The sequence below is a fragment of the Bos indicus genome, chromosome 24 (assembly GCF_029378745.1).
Source record: "Bos indicus isolate NIAB-ARS_2022 breed Sahiwal x Tharparkar chromosome 24, NIAB-ARS_B.indTharparkar_mat_pri_1.0, whole genome shotgun sequence".
Taxonomy (NCBI): domain Eukaryota; kingdom Metazoa; phylum Chordata; class Mammalia; order Artiodactyla; family Bovidae; genus Bos; species Bos indicus.
The window spans coordinates 33,148,648-33,169,250 of NC_091783.1; the positions used below are offsets into that span (position 1 = coordinate 33,148,648).

Sequence of the window (20,603 nt, forward strand, 5' to 3'; positions counted from 1 at the left end):
CCAACCAGAAGGAACCCAACAAAAGACACTGAAAATGCATCAGGAGTAGAGAACAAACTTACGGTTAGCAAGGAGGGAAGGTGGGATAGACTGGGAGACTGGGACTAACATACACGCATACTGCTGTTCACTCACTCAGTCGTGTCCGACTTTGCGACCCCATGGACTGTAGTACGCCAGGCTTCCCTAGTTTACTGTGTATAAACTACACAGATTATAGTATGTAGTTTATACATAGTAAACTGTTCCTAATGCCCTAGTTTATTATGTATAAACTCAACATTACTATGTATAACTAGATAACTAGTGAGAACCTACTGCATAACACAGGGAGCTCTACTCAACGCTCTGCATGCATGCGTGCTAAGTCACTTGAGTCTGACTCTTTGTGACCCTATGACTGTAGCCCACCAGGCTCCTCTGTCCATGGGGACTGTCCAGGCAAGAATACTGGAGTGGGTTGCCATGCCCTCCTCCAGGGGATCTTCCTGATCCAGGGATTGAACCTGGGTCTCCTGCATTGCAGGTGGATTCTTTACCACTGGCCCACTGAAGAGACTCTATGGTGACCTAAATGGGAAGGAAATCTGAAAAAGAAGGGATATATGTATACATATAGCTGATTCACTTTGCCACACAACAGAAACTAACCCAACCTTGTAAAGCAACTATTTTTTGTGGTTGTTTAGTCACTAAGTTATGTCTGACTCTTTTGTGACCCCATGGACTCTGTCCATGGGATTTCCCAGGCAAGAATATGGGAGGGGGTTGCCATTTCCTTCTCCAGGGGATCTTCCTGAGCCAGGGATTGAACCAGCATCTCCCACATTGGCAGGTGGATTCTTTACCACTGAGCCACCTGGGATACCCAATAAAAATTAATAAAAATGTATGCATCAGGGAAAATACTAAAATGAGATAGGTAAGTGGGCACGTAGATTTACATTCAGAAGTCACATATCCTGGATTGTTCCCAAGAAGGAAGAGAGCCATGAGAAAGAGGGGGAAAATGAAGGCAGAAAATTAAAAGCAATAAAATGAAATCAGATTTCTCAGTGTTCAGCTTATTGCAAAATGCACTTTTGCTTGTAAAAGCATAAAGGGAGTGAAAAAGAGTAGAGAGGCATATGGAAACCGAGTAAGTCGCACAGCTCAGATCATTCATTAAACATTCATAATTGTGACAGTCCAATCTTTTCTTGCACACACACACATTCATGTTATTTTATTTTTATGATGGTGAAAAACATGTAACATAAGATTTACCATCTTAATCATTTTTAACAGTATGGTGAAGTGAAGTGAAAGTGTTAGTTGCTCAGTCTGTCCGACTCTATGCGATCCCATGGACTGTAGCCTACCAGGCTCCTCTGTCCATGGAATTCTCCAGGCAAAAACACCAGAGCGGGAGGCCAGTCCCTTCTGCAGGGGATCTTGCTAATCCATGGACTGAACCCCAGTCTCCCGCATTGCAGGCAGATTCTTTACCTCCTGAGCCCATGGAAGCCTAGTGTACGGCAGTGTTAACTATATTGTGTTAATGTGATTGTGCAACAGATCTCTAGAACTTGATCATCCTGCAAACCTGAAACTCAGCACCTATTAAGCAATAACTGCCATTTCCTCCTCCCCTAGCCCCTGGCAACTACCATTCTCCTTTCTGTTTCTATGAATTTGAGGACTTTAAATACCTTGTAAGTGGAATCACACAGTAGTTATCTCTTCATGACTTGCTTATTTCACTTGGTGGAATGCGTTCAAATTTCATTCACGTTCTAGCATATGACAGAACTTTCTTCTTTTTTAAGGCTGAATAACATTCCAGTGTGTATGTGGCACAGTTTCCTTATCCCGTCGGCAGTCGATAGACACTGAACTTGCTTCCACCTTTTGGCTACTGTGAACAGTGTCGCACTGAACATGACTGTGCAAATATCTCCAGAACCCTATTTCCAACTATTTGGAATATAGAGCTGACCCTTGAACAATGCAGGTATTAGGGGTGACAACCCTCTGGGAGTCAAAAACCTGTGAAAATCTTCCCAGTCCACTCTCCACATCTGTGGCTTCAAATGCATCGATTTGACCAACCACAGATCATGTAGTACTGTAGTATTTAGTGGCAAAAGATTCAGGCTTTTTTTTTTTTCTGGAATAGATGCTTTTCAGATGACTGCTAGCCTTTGGTTAACTGTCAAGACTTCTAAACTAGTTGACTTTGACCATGTTTGCCAGTTTTCTCATTGCTTTTGTGGAGGAAAAATTGGGAGAGGTTCTTCACCATTTTTGCTGGCATAACCTCTCTCATATAAACAGAATCGCATAATATGTGAACTTTTGTGTCTTGCTTCTTTCCTTCAGCATAATATTTTGGGGCTTCATCCACTGTGGAAGTTACCAGTACTTTTTGTTCTATTTATTGCCCAATGGTATTCCACCATATGGATGGACCAGTACAGAAATGTTACAGCATGTCCACAAGTTTAAGGTACTTGAAAAAGTATCCCCTTGAGGATATATTTAACAATTCTCACTGCACATATTTAAATGTTTTTATTTGTTTCTCTGGCTGCCTGTGCCACATTTTCTTTGTGGCACTCAGATCTTCCATCTTCATTTCCTCATGTGGGACGTTTTAAAGTTGCACCTTCTGAACTCTTAACTGCAGCATGTGGGATCTAGCTCCCTGACCAGGGATTGAACCTGGGTCCCCCCACATTGGGAGCTTGAAGTCTTAGCCAGTACACCACAGGGGAAATCCCTGGACAAATTTAATAATATAATTGGAACATTGTTTAAAGGAATAGTTGTAAATAAGTAGGTGTAATACAATGTTCTACAATTTGATAGGGCTTCCCAGGTGGCGCTAGAGGTAAAGAACCCACCTGCCAACGAAGGAGATGTAAGAGATGTGGGTTCAATCTCTGGGTTAGGAAGATCCCCTGGAGGAGGGCATGGCAACCCACTCCAGGATTCTTGCCTGGAGAATCCCATGCACAGAAGAGCCTGCCAGGTTACAGTCCATAGGGTCGGACAAAGAGTCGGGCATGACTGAAAGGACTTAGCATGCACACACACATAATTTGATAAGCTCTCCTTTATTTAGCTATATTATTCTTATTTCTTATTCTTATGATTATACAGTGGAAGTGAGAAATAGATTTAAGGGCCTAGATCTGATAGAGTGTCTGATGAACTATGGAATGAGGTTCGTGACATTGTACAGGAGACAGGGATCAAGACCATCCCCATGGAAAAGAAATGCAAAAAAGCAAAATGGCTGTCTGGGGAGGCCTTACAAATAGCTGTGAAAAGAAGAGAAGCAAAAAGCAAAGGAGAAAAGGAAAGATATAAGCATCTGAATGCAGAGTTCCAAAGAATAGCAAGAAGAGATAAGAAAGCCTTCTTCAGTGATCAATGCAAAGAAATAGAGGAAAATAACAGAATGGGAAAGACCAGGGATCTCTTCAAGAAAATCAGAGATACCAAAGGAACATTTCATGCAAAGATGGGCTCGATAAAGGACAGAAATGGTATGGACCTAACAGAAGCAGAAGATATTAAGAAGAGGTGGCAAGAATACACAGAAGAACTGTACAAAAAAGATCTTCACAACCCAGATAATCACGATGGTGTGATCACTGACCTAGAGCCAGACATCCTGGAATGTGAAGTCAAGTGGGCCTTAGAAAGCATCACTACGAACAAAGCTAGTGGAGGTGATGGAATTCCAGTTGAGCTATTCCAAATCCTGAAAGATGATGCTGTGAAAGTGTTGCCCTCAATATGCCAGCAAATTTGGAAAACTCAGCAGTGGCCACAGGACTGGAAAAGGTCAGTTTTCATTCCAGTCCCAAAGAAAGGCAATGCAAAAGAATGCTCAAACTACCGCACAATTGCACTCATCTCACACGCTAGTCAAGTAATGCTCAAAATTCTCCAAGCCAGGCTTCAGCAATATGTGAACTGTGAACTTCCTGATGTTCCAGCTGGTTTTAGAAAAGACAGAGGAACCAGAGATCAAATTGCCAACATCCGCTGGATCATGGAAAAAGCAAGAGAGTTCCAGAAAAACATCTATTTCTGCTTTATTGATTATGCCAAAACCTTTGACTGTGTGGATCACAATAAACTGTGGAAAATTCTGAAAGAGATGGGAATACCAGAACACCTGATCTGCCTCTTGAGAAATTTGTATGCAGGTCAGGAAGCAACAGTTAGAACTGGACATGGAACAACAGACTGGTTCCAAATAGGAAAAGGAGTTCATCAAGGCTGTATATTGTCACCCTGTTTAGTTAACTTATATGCAGAGTACATCATGAGAAACACTGGACTGGAAGAAACACAAGCTGGAATCAAGATTGCCGGGAGAAATCTCAATAACCTCAGGTATGCAGATGACACCACCCTTCTGGCAGAAAGTGAAGAGGAACTAAAAAGCCTCTTGATGAAAGTGAAAGTGGAGAGGGAAAAAGTTGGCTTAAAACTCAACATTCAGAAAACGAAGATCATGGCATCCGGTCCCACCACTTCATGGGAAATAGATAGGGAAACAGTGGAAACAGTGTCAGACTTTATTTTTCTGGGCTCCAAAATCACTGCAGATGGTGACTGCAGCAATGAAATTAAAAGATGCTTACTCCTTAGAAGGAAAGTTATGACCAACCTAGATAGCATATTCAAAAGCAGAGACATTACTTTGCCAACAAAGGTCTGTCTAGTCAAGGCTATGGTTTTTCCTGTGGTCATGTATAGATGTGAGAGTTGGACTGTGAAGAAGGCTGAGCGCCGAAGAATTGATGCTTTTGAACTGTGGTGTTGGAGAAGACTCTGGAGAGTCCCTTGGGCTGCAAGGAGATCCAACCAGTCCATTCTGAAGGAGATCAGCCCTGGGATTTCTTTGGAAGGAATGATGCTAAAGCTGAAACTCCAGTACTTTGGCCACCTCATGCGAAGAGTTGACTCATTGGAAAAGACTCTGATGCTGTGAGGGATTGGGGGCAGGAGGAGAAGGGGACGACAGAGGATGAAATGGCTGGATGGCATCACTGACTCGATGGACGTGAGTCTGGGTGAACTCCGGGAGTTGGTGATGGACAGGGAGGCCTGGTGTGCTGCGATTCATGGGATTGCAAACAGTCGGACACGACTGAGCGATTGATCTGATCTGATCTGATTCTTATTTCTTTTGGTGTTAGATGTGCTTGTAACTTTTCCATTTATTCACCCCAAGCACATTTGTTGGAAAGTCACCAGGTTCCAGGCACTGAGGGAATCCTGAGGACAAATGGGAGCTATATCGGAGCATGACAGACTCATGGAATTTATACATTAAGGATACTTAACTGTAAAACGGGAGACAGGATGGTCTCCTGTTTCCGTGCCATAAAGATAGTGCAAACAAAGCCCTGTGAGGTTGGAGCTCTGTATACTTTATATAATTTCTAATTTATATATCAAATTATATTTACATAAATATAATTAATATTTTGAATTCATAAAATAAGTAAAAAGAAAAACCAACTCTTAAAAGCTCATCAAGAGCCATTTCAGGGACCTCCCTGGTGGTCCAGTTAAGCTGCAGAGCTTCCACTGCAAGGGGTGCAGGTTCGATTCCTGGTCAGGGAACTAAGATCCCACATGCTTTGCAGCGTGGCCAAAAAAATTAAAAAAGACAAAAGAAAGAACCACTTCACATTCACTTTTCCCTTACCTCCACCATCTGCACTCGCCCGTGATGCAGCCGGTCTGGCCGGGGGTGGTTTGGCTCATGGTAGATGATGGACATGTGCTGACCCTGTGGAAGACAAATATGAATGTGTTGGTAGCTTGGCCGTCATGTTTCAAAGTTTATGGCTGATTTGAGAACAAATGTCTATGGATCTGCTTTACATGAAATGACTGATTCTAAAAAGTAACTGCGAAATGAACTGACAAGCAAAAGGATTAGTAACACGGAAATGGAATAATAAGACCTAATAGAGTTCATTTTCCCAAATAGGAAACCTTTGTTTCCTAAACTTTCACAAAGGAAAGTTCCTTTGACTAAAAGTGGCTTATAAAGATGGAAACAATTTTTAAAAATCAATAAACATGCTTTGCAGATAACATGAGGGACCAGTTCCCCTACTGTCTAGGACCAGACAGGGAGCAAGAAAGTGCTTTGGTGGGTGGGTTAGTGGGGAGGGGAAGGAGGGCAGAAGGCTGGCAGGCTGGCTGTGGGCTGTGCAGGTGGCATGGACAGGGTGCTGTGGGGCTGGCACATGCAGCAGGGCTCACCCCACAGCCCAAGACCCTGTAGGCACCAGCCCCATCACTCAACCTCTGCACGCCGGTCCCCATTACAGAGGCTCTTGAGGGCACAATGGGACAGTCAGCACCCACCACCAGCACCCTCACCCCACACCCACACAGAGGAGGCTCAGCTCTTCTGCTGGGGCACCAAACCCCTAAAGGTTTCATTCATCAGAGCTGGCCTTTCAGAAAGAAGAGCATTATCTGCACTCATTGAAAACCTTAATCTAAGAAACATGCCCAATAAGCTTTTAATTTCAGTGGTTTGGAACAAAGCAGCAGAGTATATGCTTTATGAGCCTAAATTACTTTCCAAGTTTGAAGATAAATTAAGAAGAAATTTTGGTCCTCACTTCTCCATGAGCTCCAACAGTTTGCATAATAACAGAGGCAGTAAAACATAGGCATACTAATGGCCTGAATTTGAGATGCTCTGTAAAAAAATAATGAAGCTGATCTACAGCATGTCATAATAGTGTTTTTATTGTGGAACTATTTTTCCTTGGACTTTAAAGTCCTGGGTGCTTCATTTTCAAGATGTTTTGCAAAGGAAGGTTCCTTTGAGTTTTTAAAACAACAGTTCAATACATTTGGGTGCCAGCAGAAACAGAACACAGCACAGCCATGCCTGAACACAAAAAGCTACCAGAATGCGAGGCCATCAGCTGGCATGAGACATGTGGGGTTTTCCAGGCATCACTTACACAAAATACACCAAGAAGTCCTTCAGGAAGCTGGGATTGCAACACATTAATTACAGCACATGAACCAGAAACACAGTCAAGACCAGGCGATGGCACCCCATCCCATGTTCAAGGTTCTGTACATTGTAGGGATTCAAAGCAGGATGGTATATCACCCCTGCCCTCCAGGAAATTGCTAGATTGTAGTTCTGGACTGGGTGCCCAGCACATAGCATGCGGGTGTCACTTCTCAAAAAACCAAAAGGGCTCCTCAGTATCTCGTGTTTGTGCTCAGTCGCTTAGTCACAACTCTTTGACAGGCTCCTCTGTTCATGGAATTCTCCAGGCAAGAATAGTGGAGTGGGTCACCACTTCCTCCTCCAAGGGATCTTCCCGACACAGAAATGGAACCTGGGTCTCCTGCATTGGAGGCAGATTCTATACCACTGAGCCACCAGAGAAGCCCATCTCCCCTTAGATTACACTTTTTCTTTTTGACAACAGGGACCACCTGTCCTTCATGAGCCCAGCAATGTAACTTTGCAAAAAGGGAAGTCTCAAAACCATTTGTGCAATGAAATTGAATGACAGATACATAAAATAAGTTTACGATGAGGCAATGATTGTGAGAAGCCAGGAGGGAGATGGTTACGTTCTTGGGAGGGAAGAAAAGAGAAACGACTCGGGGCTGGGATGGTCAAGCACCCAGGATCTGGAAGAGGTGCTAGATGCTCTCAACTTCCCTTTGAGTTTCTACAAAATACTGGAAACGACTTAATCCAGACTTCTGCTTAGGCCACTTATCAAGATGTCCTAGGACTTACTTGCCTGGTAGCTCAGTGGTGAGGAGTCCGCCTGCCAATGCAGGAGACATGGGTTCAAACCCTGATCCAGGAAGATCCCACTTGCTGCAGAACTACTAGGCCTGTGAGCCACAACTAGAGCCGGGGAGCTGCAACTGCAGAGCCCACATGCCCCAGAGCCTGCGCTCAGCAAGAAGAGAAGCCCCTGAATCACAAGCAAGAGTAGCCCCCGCTCGACTCAACTAGACAAAAGCCCGAGCAGCAGCGAAGGTCCAGCGCAGCCAAGAAATATGTAAATAAAGTTATTTTTTAAGAAGTGATGTCCTAAAACCAGAATGGCACCAGCTGCAACTGCCACTTCCTGTCACTTGGCTTGTGCTCTGATACCTACAATGAGCTGCACATCCGGCTTCTTTTCCAGAGGAACCATGTCAGCAGGTAGTCCAAACGACTTGATCTGGTAAGTGAGGTAGCCACCATAAGAGGAAACCTAAAATTGAAATAACAGCATTAATAGCACAAGCATTGCAACACACCATGGCCACATCAGTTTGTCTATGAAGTACACTGGCACAGAGCTCTGGGAAGATACACTATCAGCCCCTTAACAGCCGTCATTTCTACAGAGTGGAATTGAAGATGGTATTTTAACTCTCTACTTTATACCATTTTATATTGATTAAAATGTTTAATGTGAAGATGATTGAGTTTTACAAGCAAGAGGATACTTCCCTTAAAAAGAAAAATAATAGTCACACAGAAACAAATAAGATCCTTTTATTCTAGATGGCTACTAAACCACAGCTATTCTAAGAAATCTAGGCCACTGCTTTTCTATTTAGCTGAGAGAACTGGTTAATATCTATCAGCTACAAGATGAACTTCCAAAAATAAACTAAAAAACACTTCCCCTGAGCACAGATGGTGACTGTTTCCTAAGTGATTCTGCATTCTCTTGGGCGCATGAACCATGTCCATCTGTGTGTGTGTGTGTGCTACGTCACTTCACACAAGTCCGAGTCTTTGCGACCCTGTGGACTGTGGCCCACCATGTTCCTCTGTCCATGGAATCCTCCAGGCAAGAACACTGGAGTGGGTTGCCATATCCTCTGCTAGGGGATCTTCCAACCCAGCGATTGAACCCATGTCTACGGTAGCTCCTGTACCGAGGGCAGATTCGTTACCGCTGACCCACTGGGGAAGCCCATGTCCGACCGTACCGCCAGGTATATGGACCGCCTCTCAGTGCTGCATTAGCAGCATGATGGTAACAGAGATGAGGAAGTGAATGATCAGGGTTTTCTGGACAGCATCTTTCTGAACAGACTTTACATCTGGTCCTGACATCTCTCCCCATTAAAGTAAAAACTGATAAAGAAGGAATGAGTGACTGAGGGATGAAAATCAGAGGCAACGTCACCTCAGGGCAGGTAGACAAAGTACCTTACTGAGATGCAAATAAACTGGAGCAGGGACATGGGGCAGCCCTTAGACTCCCAGTCCACTGAAGTTCTTCCCTAGAACCTACAGCCTACACAGCTTCACCTAGTTATGACCAAAGAGCCTGGAAGTACTCAAGATAACATCTTGAATTCTCTTTTGAGAGTAAGGATTGCTTTTTTGATGGGCTGACATCATTTGTTTTTCACTTTTTATTTTATATTGGAGTACAGGTGATCAAAACGTTGTGTTAGTTTCAGCTGTACAGCAAAGTGATTAAGTTATACATATACATCCATCCATTCTTTTCAAATTCTCTTCCCATTTAGGTTGCTACATAATATTGAGGAGAGTTCCCTATGCTATACAGGAGGTCCTTGTTGGTTATCTATTGATATTTTAAATACAGAAGTTGGAACACATCAATTGAAAACTCCTGATCTATCCCCCTCCCCAGCCCCTTCCCTCTACTCATAACCCTGAGTTCATTCTCTAAGCCTGAGTCTGCTTCTGTTTTCTAAGTCCATTTGCATCATCTTTTTAGATTCTGCATATAAGCAATATTATATGATATTTGTCGGTCTCTGTCTGACTTATTTCACTCCATACAACAATTTCAAGGTCCTTCTGTGGCATTATTTCATTCTTTTGAATGGCTGAGTGATATTCCGTTGTATATATGCACCACATCTTCTTTATCCATTCACCTGTCAATGGACATTGAGGTTGCTTCCACTGTCTTGGCTATTGTAAACAGTAATTAATGAATATTGGGGTGTGTGTATCTTTTTGGATCATGTTTTTCTCTGGAAAAACATGCCCAGGAGTGAGACTGCAAGGTCATATGGTAACTTTATTTTTACAGTTTTTAAAGGAATTTAAGGTTTTAAAAATAGGTCTACATATTCTTTCATACTCCTGTCTTCTAGAGGTGGAGCTTAATTCTCCTCCCAGAGTATAGGCTGGGCTTAGTGACTGTGTTCTAGAGAACAGAATATAGCAGAAACTAGAGTGTGTCTTTTCTGAAATTAGGTTACAAAAATATTGTTTCTTCTCTCATTTGCTTTGGTGGAAGCCAACTGTAGTATCATGAGGACCCTCACACATCTATGGAGGGCCTCACATGAACAGGAACTGAAGCCACCACCAACAGCCAGCCAAGGACAGAGGCCGGCTGACAGCCACACCAGCGAGCGTGGACATGGGTCCTCCAGGCCCAAATGACTGCAGCCCAGGCTGACGTCTTGACCACAACCTCATGAGAGACCCTGAGCCACCGTGATCCATGGAAACTAGCCGAGATAACAATGGTCTGCTGCTTTAAGCTGCAAAGTCTGTGGGTCGTCCGTCACCCAGGACGAGATGACCAGTAAGTACAGGGCTCGCCCTGTGGATGTGAAGAGGCATGTCACGAGAGGGAGAAGCGGGATTATGTGAGAAGAGCAATGTTCCCCACACTCAGCGGTCAGCACTCACAGCCCTTCAACCCAAAGACAGCGTCAGAGGGCTCAGGCTGAGAAGACCCGAGTATCTAGTCATTCTAGATGTGAGAGCATGGCATCATCTGGCCGGGGCTCTGTGAAATCTCCCTCTTCTCCAAAGCTCTATCCTGGGCCCCCAGGAGCATGTGTCCCCAGAGGATGTTTCTATGGGGGGCTCATACTTCTGTCCTTATAAATGAGTGTAGGTGGCCTGATCCTGGAATGCTAATTTATGCAACAAAGGAAAAGCAACTTGTTTATAAGCTTCCTGAGGAGCATCTAACCACGTCACTCACTATTTCCCAATTTATTCCTCTCCCCCGCACCCTGTCCCCTTTGGTAACGATAAGCTTGTGTTCTACATCTGTGACATATACACACTACAGCATATAAAATATGTAACAATAAGGACCTACTGTAGAGCACAGGGAACTCTACTCGATACTCTGTAATGACCTATATGTGAAAGAATCCAAAAAAGAGTGGATAGCAGATTTACTTTGCTGGACAGCAGAAACTAACACAACATTGTAAATCAACTGTACCCCAATAATTTTTTTTTAAAAAGAAAGAATTTATTCATAACCACACATGACTCTATTAATGAAAGCTGTGCTGTCGCTGGTTCCTGGGCTTCTTTTAATAAGCTCATGAGTCACTTTGCAGCTTTTGTGTTCCTGACAAGGGGCCTTTCTTCTGCTTTAAAACAAAGAATTCTCAGCACTGGCATTTAAAAGCATACATGTGCCATTCGCAGCAGGTATTATTTAAATGGGTTATTTCCATGGAGGAAAATTCTTTGGCATTAAGCGAAAACCAAGAACAACCTGATGCGTTATTCCTTTGCTGGTGAGCAATGCGTGTGGGGCCCCTGAGATACGGACACCTTCAGTCCCTCCATCATCTGCATTTGTGATTAACCCATGCGAGCTCGGTCACTCAGTTGTGTCCGACCCTTTGAGATCCTATGGACTGTAGGCCGCCAGGCTCCTCTGCCAATGAGGTTCTCTAAGCAAGAATAATGGAGGGGGTTGCTCTTTCCTCCTCCAGGAGATCTTCCTGACCCAGGGATAGAACCCAAGTCTCCTGAGTCTCCTGTATTGGCAGGAGGATTCTTTACCACTGAGCCATGTGGGAAGCCCGTGATTAACCTAAGGTCTCCAATTTTAGTAATCTGAACTTCTGGAACTTTCCTTCCCAACATCTGGTTAATGATGCCCAGGTGGTGATGGAGGAAGTCCAGCAAGGGCACGGGAGAACAGCAGGATGTGGTTACCTTGTCCCCCAGGTAGGAAGGCGGGGCGACCCAGGACGCGCTATGGACCGTGGCGGGCAGTTCCTGGAGGTCGGCCACCACACTGCTGCTGCCGGGGTTGAAGGAGACGGGGATGTCCACTCCGTCTGCTGTCTGCAGGCGCCAGCCCATCATGTCCACAAGCTGAAACACAGAGGCAAGGCATGGAACCACATGCCCGTGGCTCCTCTGGTGATGGCTGAATCTTGAAGAGCAGAAAGAGCCACGGGGCAGCCACCTTGCTGCAAAGGCCTCCCTCGGGTGTCTCCTCGTCTCTGACTCCCGCTCAGCCCCCAACTGACCCATTGAGACTAGGAATTCTCAAAGGATAGTGGCCATATGTACGTGGGATTTATCCTTTAGCCCTGCGCACATCCTGACATTTAGTAGGTGTCCAATAACTGTTCGAATAATATGCAAATAAGGGTGTGGATCATAACTAGGATTGTGGGCGCATTTTAATGGTGAGCTCCTCAGAGAGAAAATGTGATGTGAAGTACAGTGGCCTGCTGTCGTTGTTTTTCTCTAAATGGAGCATCAGAATTAAATACTCCCCTGATCACAAAGGAAGCCAGGAGTTAAATTATGAGGGGAAGAAAAAGAAGGAGCTGACAAGGCATAGATGTGGAATAATGCTTCGGGGGTCCCCTGGGGATAAGAAGAGGAGCCTTTAGGGTGGATTTACAAAATAACTTTCTCCCCCCACTACAAGCTTGTGCTCCTTTCAGGAGGCAAGCAGTAAAACAGATACAAAAATCTTTCTTTGAACATTTGTTGGACATAATGCATGACTCACTCCATAGGGTCACAAAACAGTCGGACACAACTCAGCGACTAAACAACAACAACAAATACACGACTCACACAAGCAAGCAAGCGTGGGATCATGGAGGCAACACAAGCTTTAGCTTTCTGGAGTTGATTTTAAGAGTGACCAAAGACAAGATGTGGTAAAACAGGTGAGAAGAAAAGTAAAACAGGAAGATAAGCACATAAGAAGTAAGGGAGGAGAACAAGCAACTCTAATGAGTGTTTATTGAGCAACTACTACATTTCAGATCCTGCTCACGGTGCTGGGATTCCATCAAGGAGGTTACACGCAAGTGGTGAAAGAAGAGAGATAATAAGCATTAGAACTGTGATGCACGCTATGAAGTCCACAGAGAAAGGCGAGGTCACAGAGTCAGCGAGTGGTGACGGGAGGCTTCTCCGAGCACTGGGACACATGAGCAGAGACCTGATGAGGGGTGTGAGCTGAGGGACATGAGGACATCTGGGGACAGAACGCTGCAGGCTAACGACAGTGAGCATAGGGCTTAACATTCTAACCCAGCAGGATGCAAAACCTCCATGACTCTTCACTTCTCATGCCAGTGCATTACTTTCTCATTTTTTTCTTTTATGCGTGCTCATGCTCAGTCATGTCCGACTCTTTGCGACCCCACAGACTGCAGCCCACTGGGCTCATCTGTCCATGGAACTCTCCAGGCAAGAATACTGGAGTGGGTTGCCACTTCCTACTCCAGGGGATCTTCCCAACCCAGGAACTGAACTCACGTCTCCTGTTCTGCAGGCAGATTCTTTACCATGGTGCCACCTGGGAACCCCTCACTTCCTCATTTAGAAGTGCTAAAGAAAAACAGAAGGACTCTGATGCCCTGCGTACCTTAGCCCTTCTCTTATGTGTGCTGTGACAGTGATGACTGGCTCCGAAACAAAAGCAGCTGGTACAACCCTTGGGATTCGCTGGGTCCAGGTAGAATGACCCTTCCCGACACATGTTGCATTCTGTGCCTTGCACGTTTTCCTATCAAAGAAAACCACGAGAGAAGAGATAATTCCTTCTGAAGGGTCTCTGACTGAAGAGAGCTACACGCACAAATTAAGTACCAACATAAGACAATGGGACATGGATGGTAATAAAACACTCAAAGTTATATGACTGTTCAACTGTTCTACCACATTAACTATTTAAATTTTATACCGCATACAAATGGAAGAGAGGATTTCCTAAATTTCATCAGATACCCTTTAGCATCTTGAAGGTAGAAAAACAGCACCAAAAAGTTCACAATGTGGGGGAGACCGGTTCATCCCACTTATAACCACTTTAGAGCATCTGCTGGGATTGGGGAGTCCATCTGTCATTGGCAGAACACCGTGGAGCAGAGATGATGAACCTGGGGTCCACGGGACAGGAATAGGCTTCAGGGAAACCCATGAACCTCTTCAAATTATAGACAAAAGTTTGTGCCGATTTTTCTGGAGACCATTTGTGTCATCAGATTCTTAAGGAGGTCTGTAGACCCTCCAAAGGACAAGAGCAGTGAGGCTGGGATGGCTTCTAACTGTTTCTACCCAATGAGCTCAGTTCAGTCACTTAGTTGTGTCTGACTCCTTGTGACCCCATGGACTGCAGCATGCCAGGCTTCCCTGTCCCTCACCAACTGCCGAAGCCTGCTCAAATTCATTTCCATTGAGTCAGTGATGCCATCTAACCATCTCATTCTCTGTCATCCCCTTCTCCTGCCTTCAATCTTTCCCAGCATCATTGATCATGGGTCAGTCTCATTTCCCACAGATTTTTATACAATGACTCAGCATGAAGACCCTCCACTCTAGCCGGTGGCCCATATCCCCAGCATTGCACATTCCATCTTACCTTGCAGAGACATGCCCCGGTGCCTGGGTCACAGACTCCCGGCTCGGTCCCATCTCTGCTGCAGTGGCAGGGGAGGCACTCAGGAAAGCGGTAGAAGCCGGGAGCGCACCGGTCACACTGCCGCCCTGTGATCCTGGGCCTGCATCTGTGCTCAAGGAAAGGAAGCAAAAGTCTTCAGCACCTTTGTACACACAGTTCTAAAGCCGACCTGCACTGCCGCAGAGAAGTTGCTTGTCAGAAGCCAGTTCAGGGACTTTCCCGGCGGTCTAGTGGTTAAAACTTCACCTTCCAATGCAGGAGATTCGGGTTCGATCCCCGGTTGGGGAACTAAGATCCCACATGCCACGAAGCAACTAAGCCTGCTCACCACAACTACTGAGCCACAACTAGGGAGCCTGTGCACTGCAAGGAAAGATCCCGCATGATGCAATGAAGATCCTGTGTGCTGCAACTGAGACCCAACGCACATAAATAAATAAATATATAATATTTTTAAAGCCAGTTAAGTAGACCCAGAGCCTGCCCACAGGTGCCAGTGTCCAAGCAGAATGGGGAAAAGCAGATACAAGGCACTCACACAAAGCAGTTCCAAGTGACCATCATCCTAATGGAAAATGGGTCAAAAGATACACACTTTCAGTTATAAAGTAACCAAGTCCTGGGATGTCATGTACAGCACAGCAACTATAGTTAATGATGCCATATTGCACTTCTGCAAGTTGCTAAGAGAGTAAATCTTAAAAATTCTAATCACAAGAAAAAAATTTGTAAGTATTTACGATCATGGGTGATAACTAGATTTACTATGGTGACCATTTCACAATAGACACAAATATCGAATCACTATGTTTACATTTGAAACTAACTAATATAAGGTTACATGCCAGTTATACCTTAACTGAAAACAAAAAGCAGTGAGCATTACGGATGATGACTTGGGCCAGGCTTGGTACTAGGCTCGGGGGTGAAGAAAGGACAGACTCCCTGGGCCTGAGAGCTCCCAGGGTGAATGTTAGGTGGGAATGTGAATACACACATGGGGTCTACACAGAGGTCAGAAGGCCTGCACAGACCCAGCCTCCCTGGGGGAAGGTGATGCCTGAGCTGAGTGTAAAAGGACAAGTGTCCTGGGGTAGAAGGTGGGGCAGGGATTCCAGAGAGCAAGAATGGGGGACATGGCCCGGTGTGTGCAGGGAACACAGCAGGGAGCTCCTGGAGCAGGGGTGCAAGCGAGGATGCTGAGCCATGAGCCTGGAAAGGCGGGAGTCTCCTCCCTCCAGGAGACTGAGTCTGTTGGCTTCTGACCCCCGTGTAGACCCCACGTGTATACTGTTCACATTCCCACCTAACACTTATCTTGGGAGCTTGCAGGCCCAGGGCCTCTGTCCTTCCCTCACCCCAGACCCTACTCCCAAGCCTGACCCAGTCACCATGCATGATGGAGAGCCTGGGGAGGCGGGAGGGGGTCAGCTTACCAGGACAGAGGGGCTGGCCGCTGTGACACTGTGCCGGAGCCCTGGGGCGGGGCTGAGCCCTGCACACTGAGGGCAGACTGGCCAGCGTTCTGATCAGCTCTCACATGACTTAGAGACAGCGTCTCAGCAAGTTACCCAGCTTCTCAAGGCTTCGTTCTCCCTCCGTGAGAGAGAGGGGAGGCGGTGGTGGAGACGCCAGGCAGTGCCGGCAGCTGACCAGTTCTCAAACGGGGGTCGTCATCTTGAAAAGCGTTCAGAGAGGAAGAAGGACAGGTGGCTGTGTGTGTCAAGGACTGAGCTGAGGGCAGCTCTGCGGTGGGGAGACAGGGGCAGAGCGAGGGCAGAGGTATTCGGGACGGAGAGGGGGCGATGGGTCCCAAGCTATTTCAGGGTGAGGGTGCTGGGACTCATCGTGGTCTGGGTGGGGGGACAGAAGAGGGAGACAGCAAGGAGGGCTCCCCGTTGCCTGGCTGAGTGACGGGAGACACTGGAGCAGGTGGGGAGGGTGGCGACGGCCTGTACGGGGCTGGGCGCCCAGGGGCTGCAGGCAGCTCTGAGCACAAGGCTGGCAGGAAAGCACTAGCAGCTTCTCAGGACTGAGCGACCCTGCTCTGCGGTGTGAGGACGGGAGCAGCAGCTCGGTCACTGAGCTCCACAGCCGCCGCCTGCTACATCTACACGCTCAGCCTTGCTTGTGGGTCTAAAGAAACTATTAGGAAATCTGCTTTCCACGAGATGATTGGGGGACAACCTGATACGAAATATTTTGTCATTAACTTGCTACCAAATGTAAACTTTCACCTATCTCTTAATATGTATTAAAATATCTCATGCCAGGATAAAGAAGATGTGGTATCTATATACAATGGACTGCTACTCAGCCATAAAAAAGAATGAAATCCTGTCATCTACAGCAACATGGAGCGACTTGAAGGGTAATTATACTGAGTGAAATAAGTCAGACAGAGAAAGATATACTGCATGATCTTACTTATGTGTGGAATCTAAAAAATACAATGAATGGTGAATATAACAAAAAAGAAGCAGACTCACAGATATAGAGAACAAACTTGTGCTTATCAGTGGGAAGAGGGAAGTTCGGGGCAACACAGGGGGAGAGGAGTAAGAGGTATAAACTATGAGGTATAAAATAAACCTCAAGAATATATTTATTGTACAATACAGGGAATATAACTAACATTTTATAATAACTGTAAATAGAGTATAACTTTTAAAATTGTGAATCACTATATTGTATACCTGTAGCTTATATAATATTGTCATCAATTATACTTCAGTTAAAAAAAAAAAAATCTCACCCCAGAAAGTGAAAGTGTTACTCGCTCAGTTGTGTCCGACTCTTTGCGACCCCATGGACTGTAGCCCACCAAGCTCCTTTGTCCATGGAGTTCTCTAGGCAAGAATACTGGAGGGGGTAGCCATTTCCTTCTCCAGGGGATCTTCCCAATCCAGGAATCGAACATGGGTCTCCTACATTGCAGGCAGATTCCTTACCATCTGAGCCACCAGAGAAGCCCAAAGGACCACCCCAGAAACCACCCCAAAAAAGATAAATACAACTTTATATTCCAGTAAGTTTGCCTTAGACAAACAAGTACTCTTGGTGCAGCATCAGCAAAGGGGAGCAGATGGGGGTCTCTTTATCCCACCCACCACACCTAAGAAGATAAAATCAGTTTCACCAGCAAGACCTGCTGGCAGGGCAAGTGTCATTTCAGCCCCATCTCCTCATCTCCCTCCCTCCCTGATACCTACAGAGATTGTTTCTTCTACAGAGGAAGAAAATATTCCCCAAATCACTCCTCTAGTAAAATAGGTGGAAGGTGGAAGGTGGAAATGATCTGCTTGGAGTGACTGCTCTGGTACAGTGCGTTACAAACTCTGAGAGGGATAAGGGGTGTCTGGGGAGCTACAGAAACCATGAACCATCTTCTCAGAGAAGTATCGTTCAGATTTGTCTGTAACATGCTATTTTTTTTTTTTAAAGAAACAACACCCAAACGAATGTTCTGGCCAACTTAACACTTATACCCACTTGCAGATTACATCATCTCTCTCTCTCTCTCTCTCTCACACACACACACACACACATTTTAGCACACATAATTTTGTTCCTAGGCCCAGGTGAATAACACCTACTCTCTCCTTGTGAATCCCAGACTAAATGTAATCGCAGTCCTGCAGACAACTGCCTGTCCCCAGATGATGTTCCCTATTTCTGGAGCACAAGAACTCTGGGGAGGCGGGGGCCGGGGGTGAGAGATGGGAAGGAGCAGTGCAGATAACCCCCTCCACAGAAAGCATCAGGAAGAGGAGACCTGATCAGAGGAGGGCCTCTGGGGATGGCCTCAGTGAGCAGGGTGCTCTCTGCTCCTCCCACCTGGCAGCAGGGAAAGGACTCTGCACCGACATTGTCCTTGTCACAGAGCCACTGGGCAGCTGGCCTTCCTGCAAACACACAGGGCCGCTGGCCCATAGGTGTGATCCAGAATTCTGGTGCCCACGAGCCCCTCCCACCTTGAGCACCACAGCAGACAAGTGACCCTGAGCACTGACTTGAACATAGGCTTTGAGGGTGAGGACAGGCAGATGGGAGCCTATTTCTTAATATTTCTTCTTCACTGGAAAAGAAAGGTGGAGGGGTATTTTTCAGGGAGGACAGCTGTGCAAGCTGCTTGTCGAGACAAGGAGAAATGTGTGCCTGTTTATTTCAGGGCAACCGTGGGATGACGTGGTGGGAGAGCTGGGCAGAGAGGGTGTGACCTCGTTGGTAACACGGGATAAAGCGCTGAGCCTCACTTAGCACGCAGGTAGCAACCAAGCACATACGAGTGGATGGAAAAAAGCAAAAAGTTGAGCATGGTGATGACAGCAGTGGCCTGGGAGCTGAACCCCAAGGATCCCAGGTGGACCTGATGGGCAAACATTCACCAAAATGTAGAGAACACAATGTCTGAGCAACGCAGTGCTGAGAGCTCCGAGCACATGAATCCTGTGCAAAGACAAGCAAACAAAGGAGTTTGGAGTGGTGCCATGACAATGGGGAATAAAAAGGAAACTTCCTCCCCCAAAGCCTGGCTGAACATCTTTAGAAAACAACCTGAAGTCAGCCTGACCTCGCACATTTCTCCAGGGAGACGCTGTGCTGCCCAAGGAGTTGCCCTCACCGCAATAGCAGGAAAGCTCCAGTTGCCACTGCCAGGAGGTGCACTGAGTATGCCGGTCAAGTGAAGTCATCTCCACGGCAACGGGCTCAGGGCCAAACATTATGCAAAGACGACTGCACGTGTGTGGGTGCTCGAGGGTCTCGCAGGTCGCCAGAAAGTCAGGCATGAGGGTGAACTCTATCCTTTGCTCATTAAATACCATGGGTCCCGTCATACTGAACCCCCATCAAGTCCAGTTTTAACCTGGAATCCAAAGCCTACCTTATATCCGCTCATTTATTCACCCTATAATTACTGAGTGTCTTCTAGAGACACATGCTCGAGCTAGGGGACATGAGAGGGAGAGGACAAAGTACAGTCAGTTAGTCTTGACCTTGGTGCATTTTCACTGAGGACACAGGACACAGAGACGCAGAAAGTTTGGTGACCATGTGAGAGATGGGACGGCAGCGAGATAACGGGGTTATCCCTGGGGGCTTGCAGAGGCTTCACGCCTTCTTTGCATTTGTACCTTTAACACAGAACTCTTGAAGGATGTGGATAATTGGGAGGGGGTAACAGAAGAGGCCTGACTGAGCGACTTCCCTTTCACTTTTCACTTTCCTGCATTGGAGAAGGAAATGGCAACCCACTCCGGTGTTCTTGCCTGGAGAGCCCCAGGGACGGGGGAGCCTGGTGGGCTGCCGTCTATGGGGTCGCACAGAGTCGGACACGACTGAAGCAACTTAGCAGCAGCAGCAGCAACAGAAGAGGGGAAAGGAGAACCCATAACTGAAGAACTGAAGGCTGGCAAAAAGCATTTAGAGAAAGAGAGAAAGACCAGAAAAGCTGAAAAAAAAAAAAAGGCTTAAGTTAGGGTAAATGGCTGCCAGATCACGGAAAGCTGGTCTTTATCCTCTCAGACAATGGGGAATTAAGGAAGTTTCTTGTGCAGAGAGTGATGTGACAGACAGGGTACCGGGCAGAGCGACTTCCCCCTCCAGTAGCCTGCACACAATACGGCATTCATTATGATGCACTGTCATAACTGGTGAGTGGAGGTTGCCCTGCCAGACCATGACCTCTTGTTAGTAGGCATGGGTGCCTTCTGTATGAGAAACAGCACCCAAACTGGAGTAGGTGCTAGATATATTAAATAGTTTCAGCCATAAAACACAGTGATAAAATAGAATTTAAGACTCAAAAAAAAAAAAAAATCACAGGGACTGAAGGAAATGTCTTATCCTATTTTCAAAAACCCCCACATACCAAGAAGATGAAATCACAAACATGCATTTATC

The 20,603-nt window shown here is 46.0% G+C and overlaps 1 protein-coding gene across 6 annotated transcripts in view; it reads right to left on the minus strand.

Moving 5' to 3' along the window:
* LAMA3 (laminin subunit alpha 3) overlaps nucleotides 1–20,603 on the minus strand; it is a 249,672-nt gene that overhangs the window by 85,713 nt on the left and 143,356 nt on the right. For all 6 annotated transcript variants that reach the window (XM_070778824.1, XM_070778825.1, XM_070778826.1 and 3 more), the window contains 5 exons: nucleotides 14,661–14,805; nucleotides 13,665–13,805; nucleotides 11,981–12,142; nucleotides 8,175–8,273; nucleotides 5,717–5,800 (listed from right to left, as the gene is read on the minus strand). In XM_070778824.1, the coding sequence (XP_070634925.1) occupies nucleotides 5,717–5,800; nucleotides 8,175–8,273; nucleotides 11,981–12,142; nucleotides 13,665–13,805; nucleotides 14,661–14,805 (631 nt within the window). The remainder of the gene's footprint in view (nucleotides 1–5,716; nucleotides 5,801–8,174; nucleotides 8,274–11,980; nucleotides 12,143–13,664; nucleotides 13,806–14,660; nucleotides 14,806–20,603) is intronic.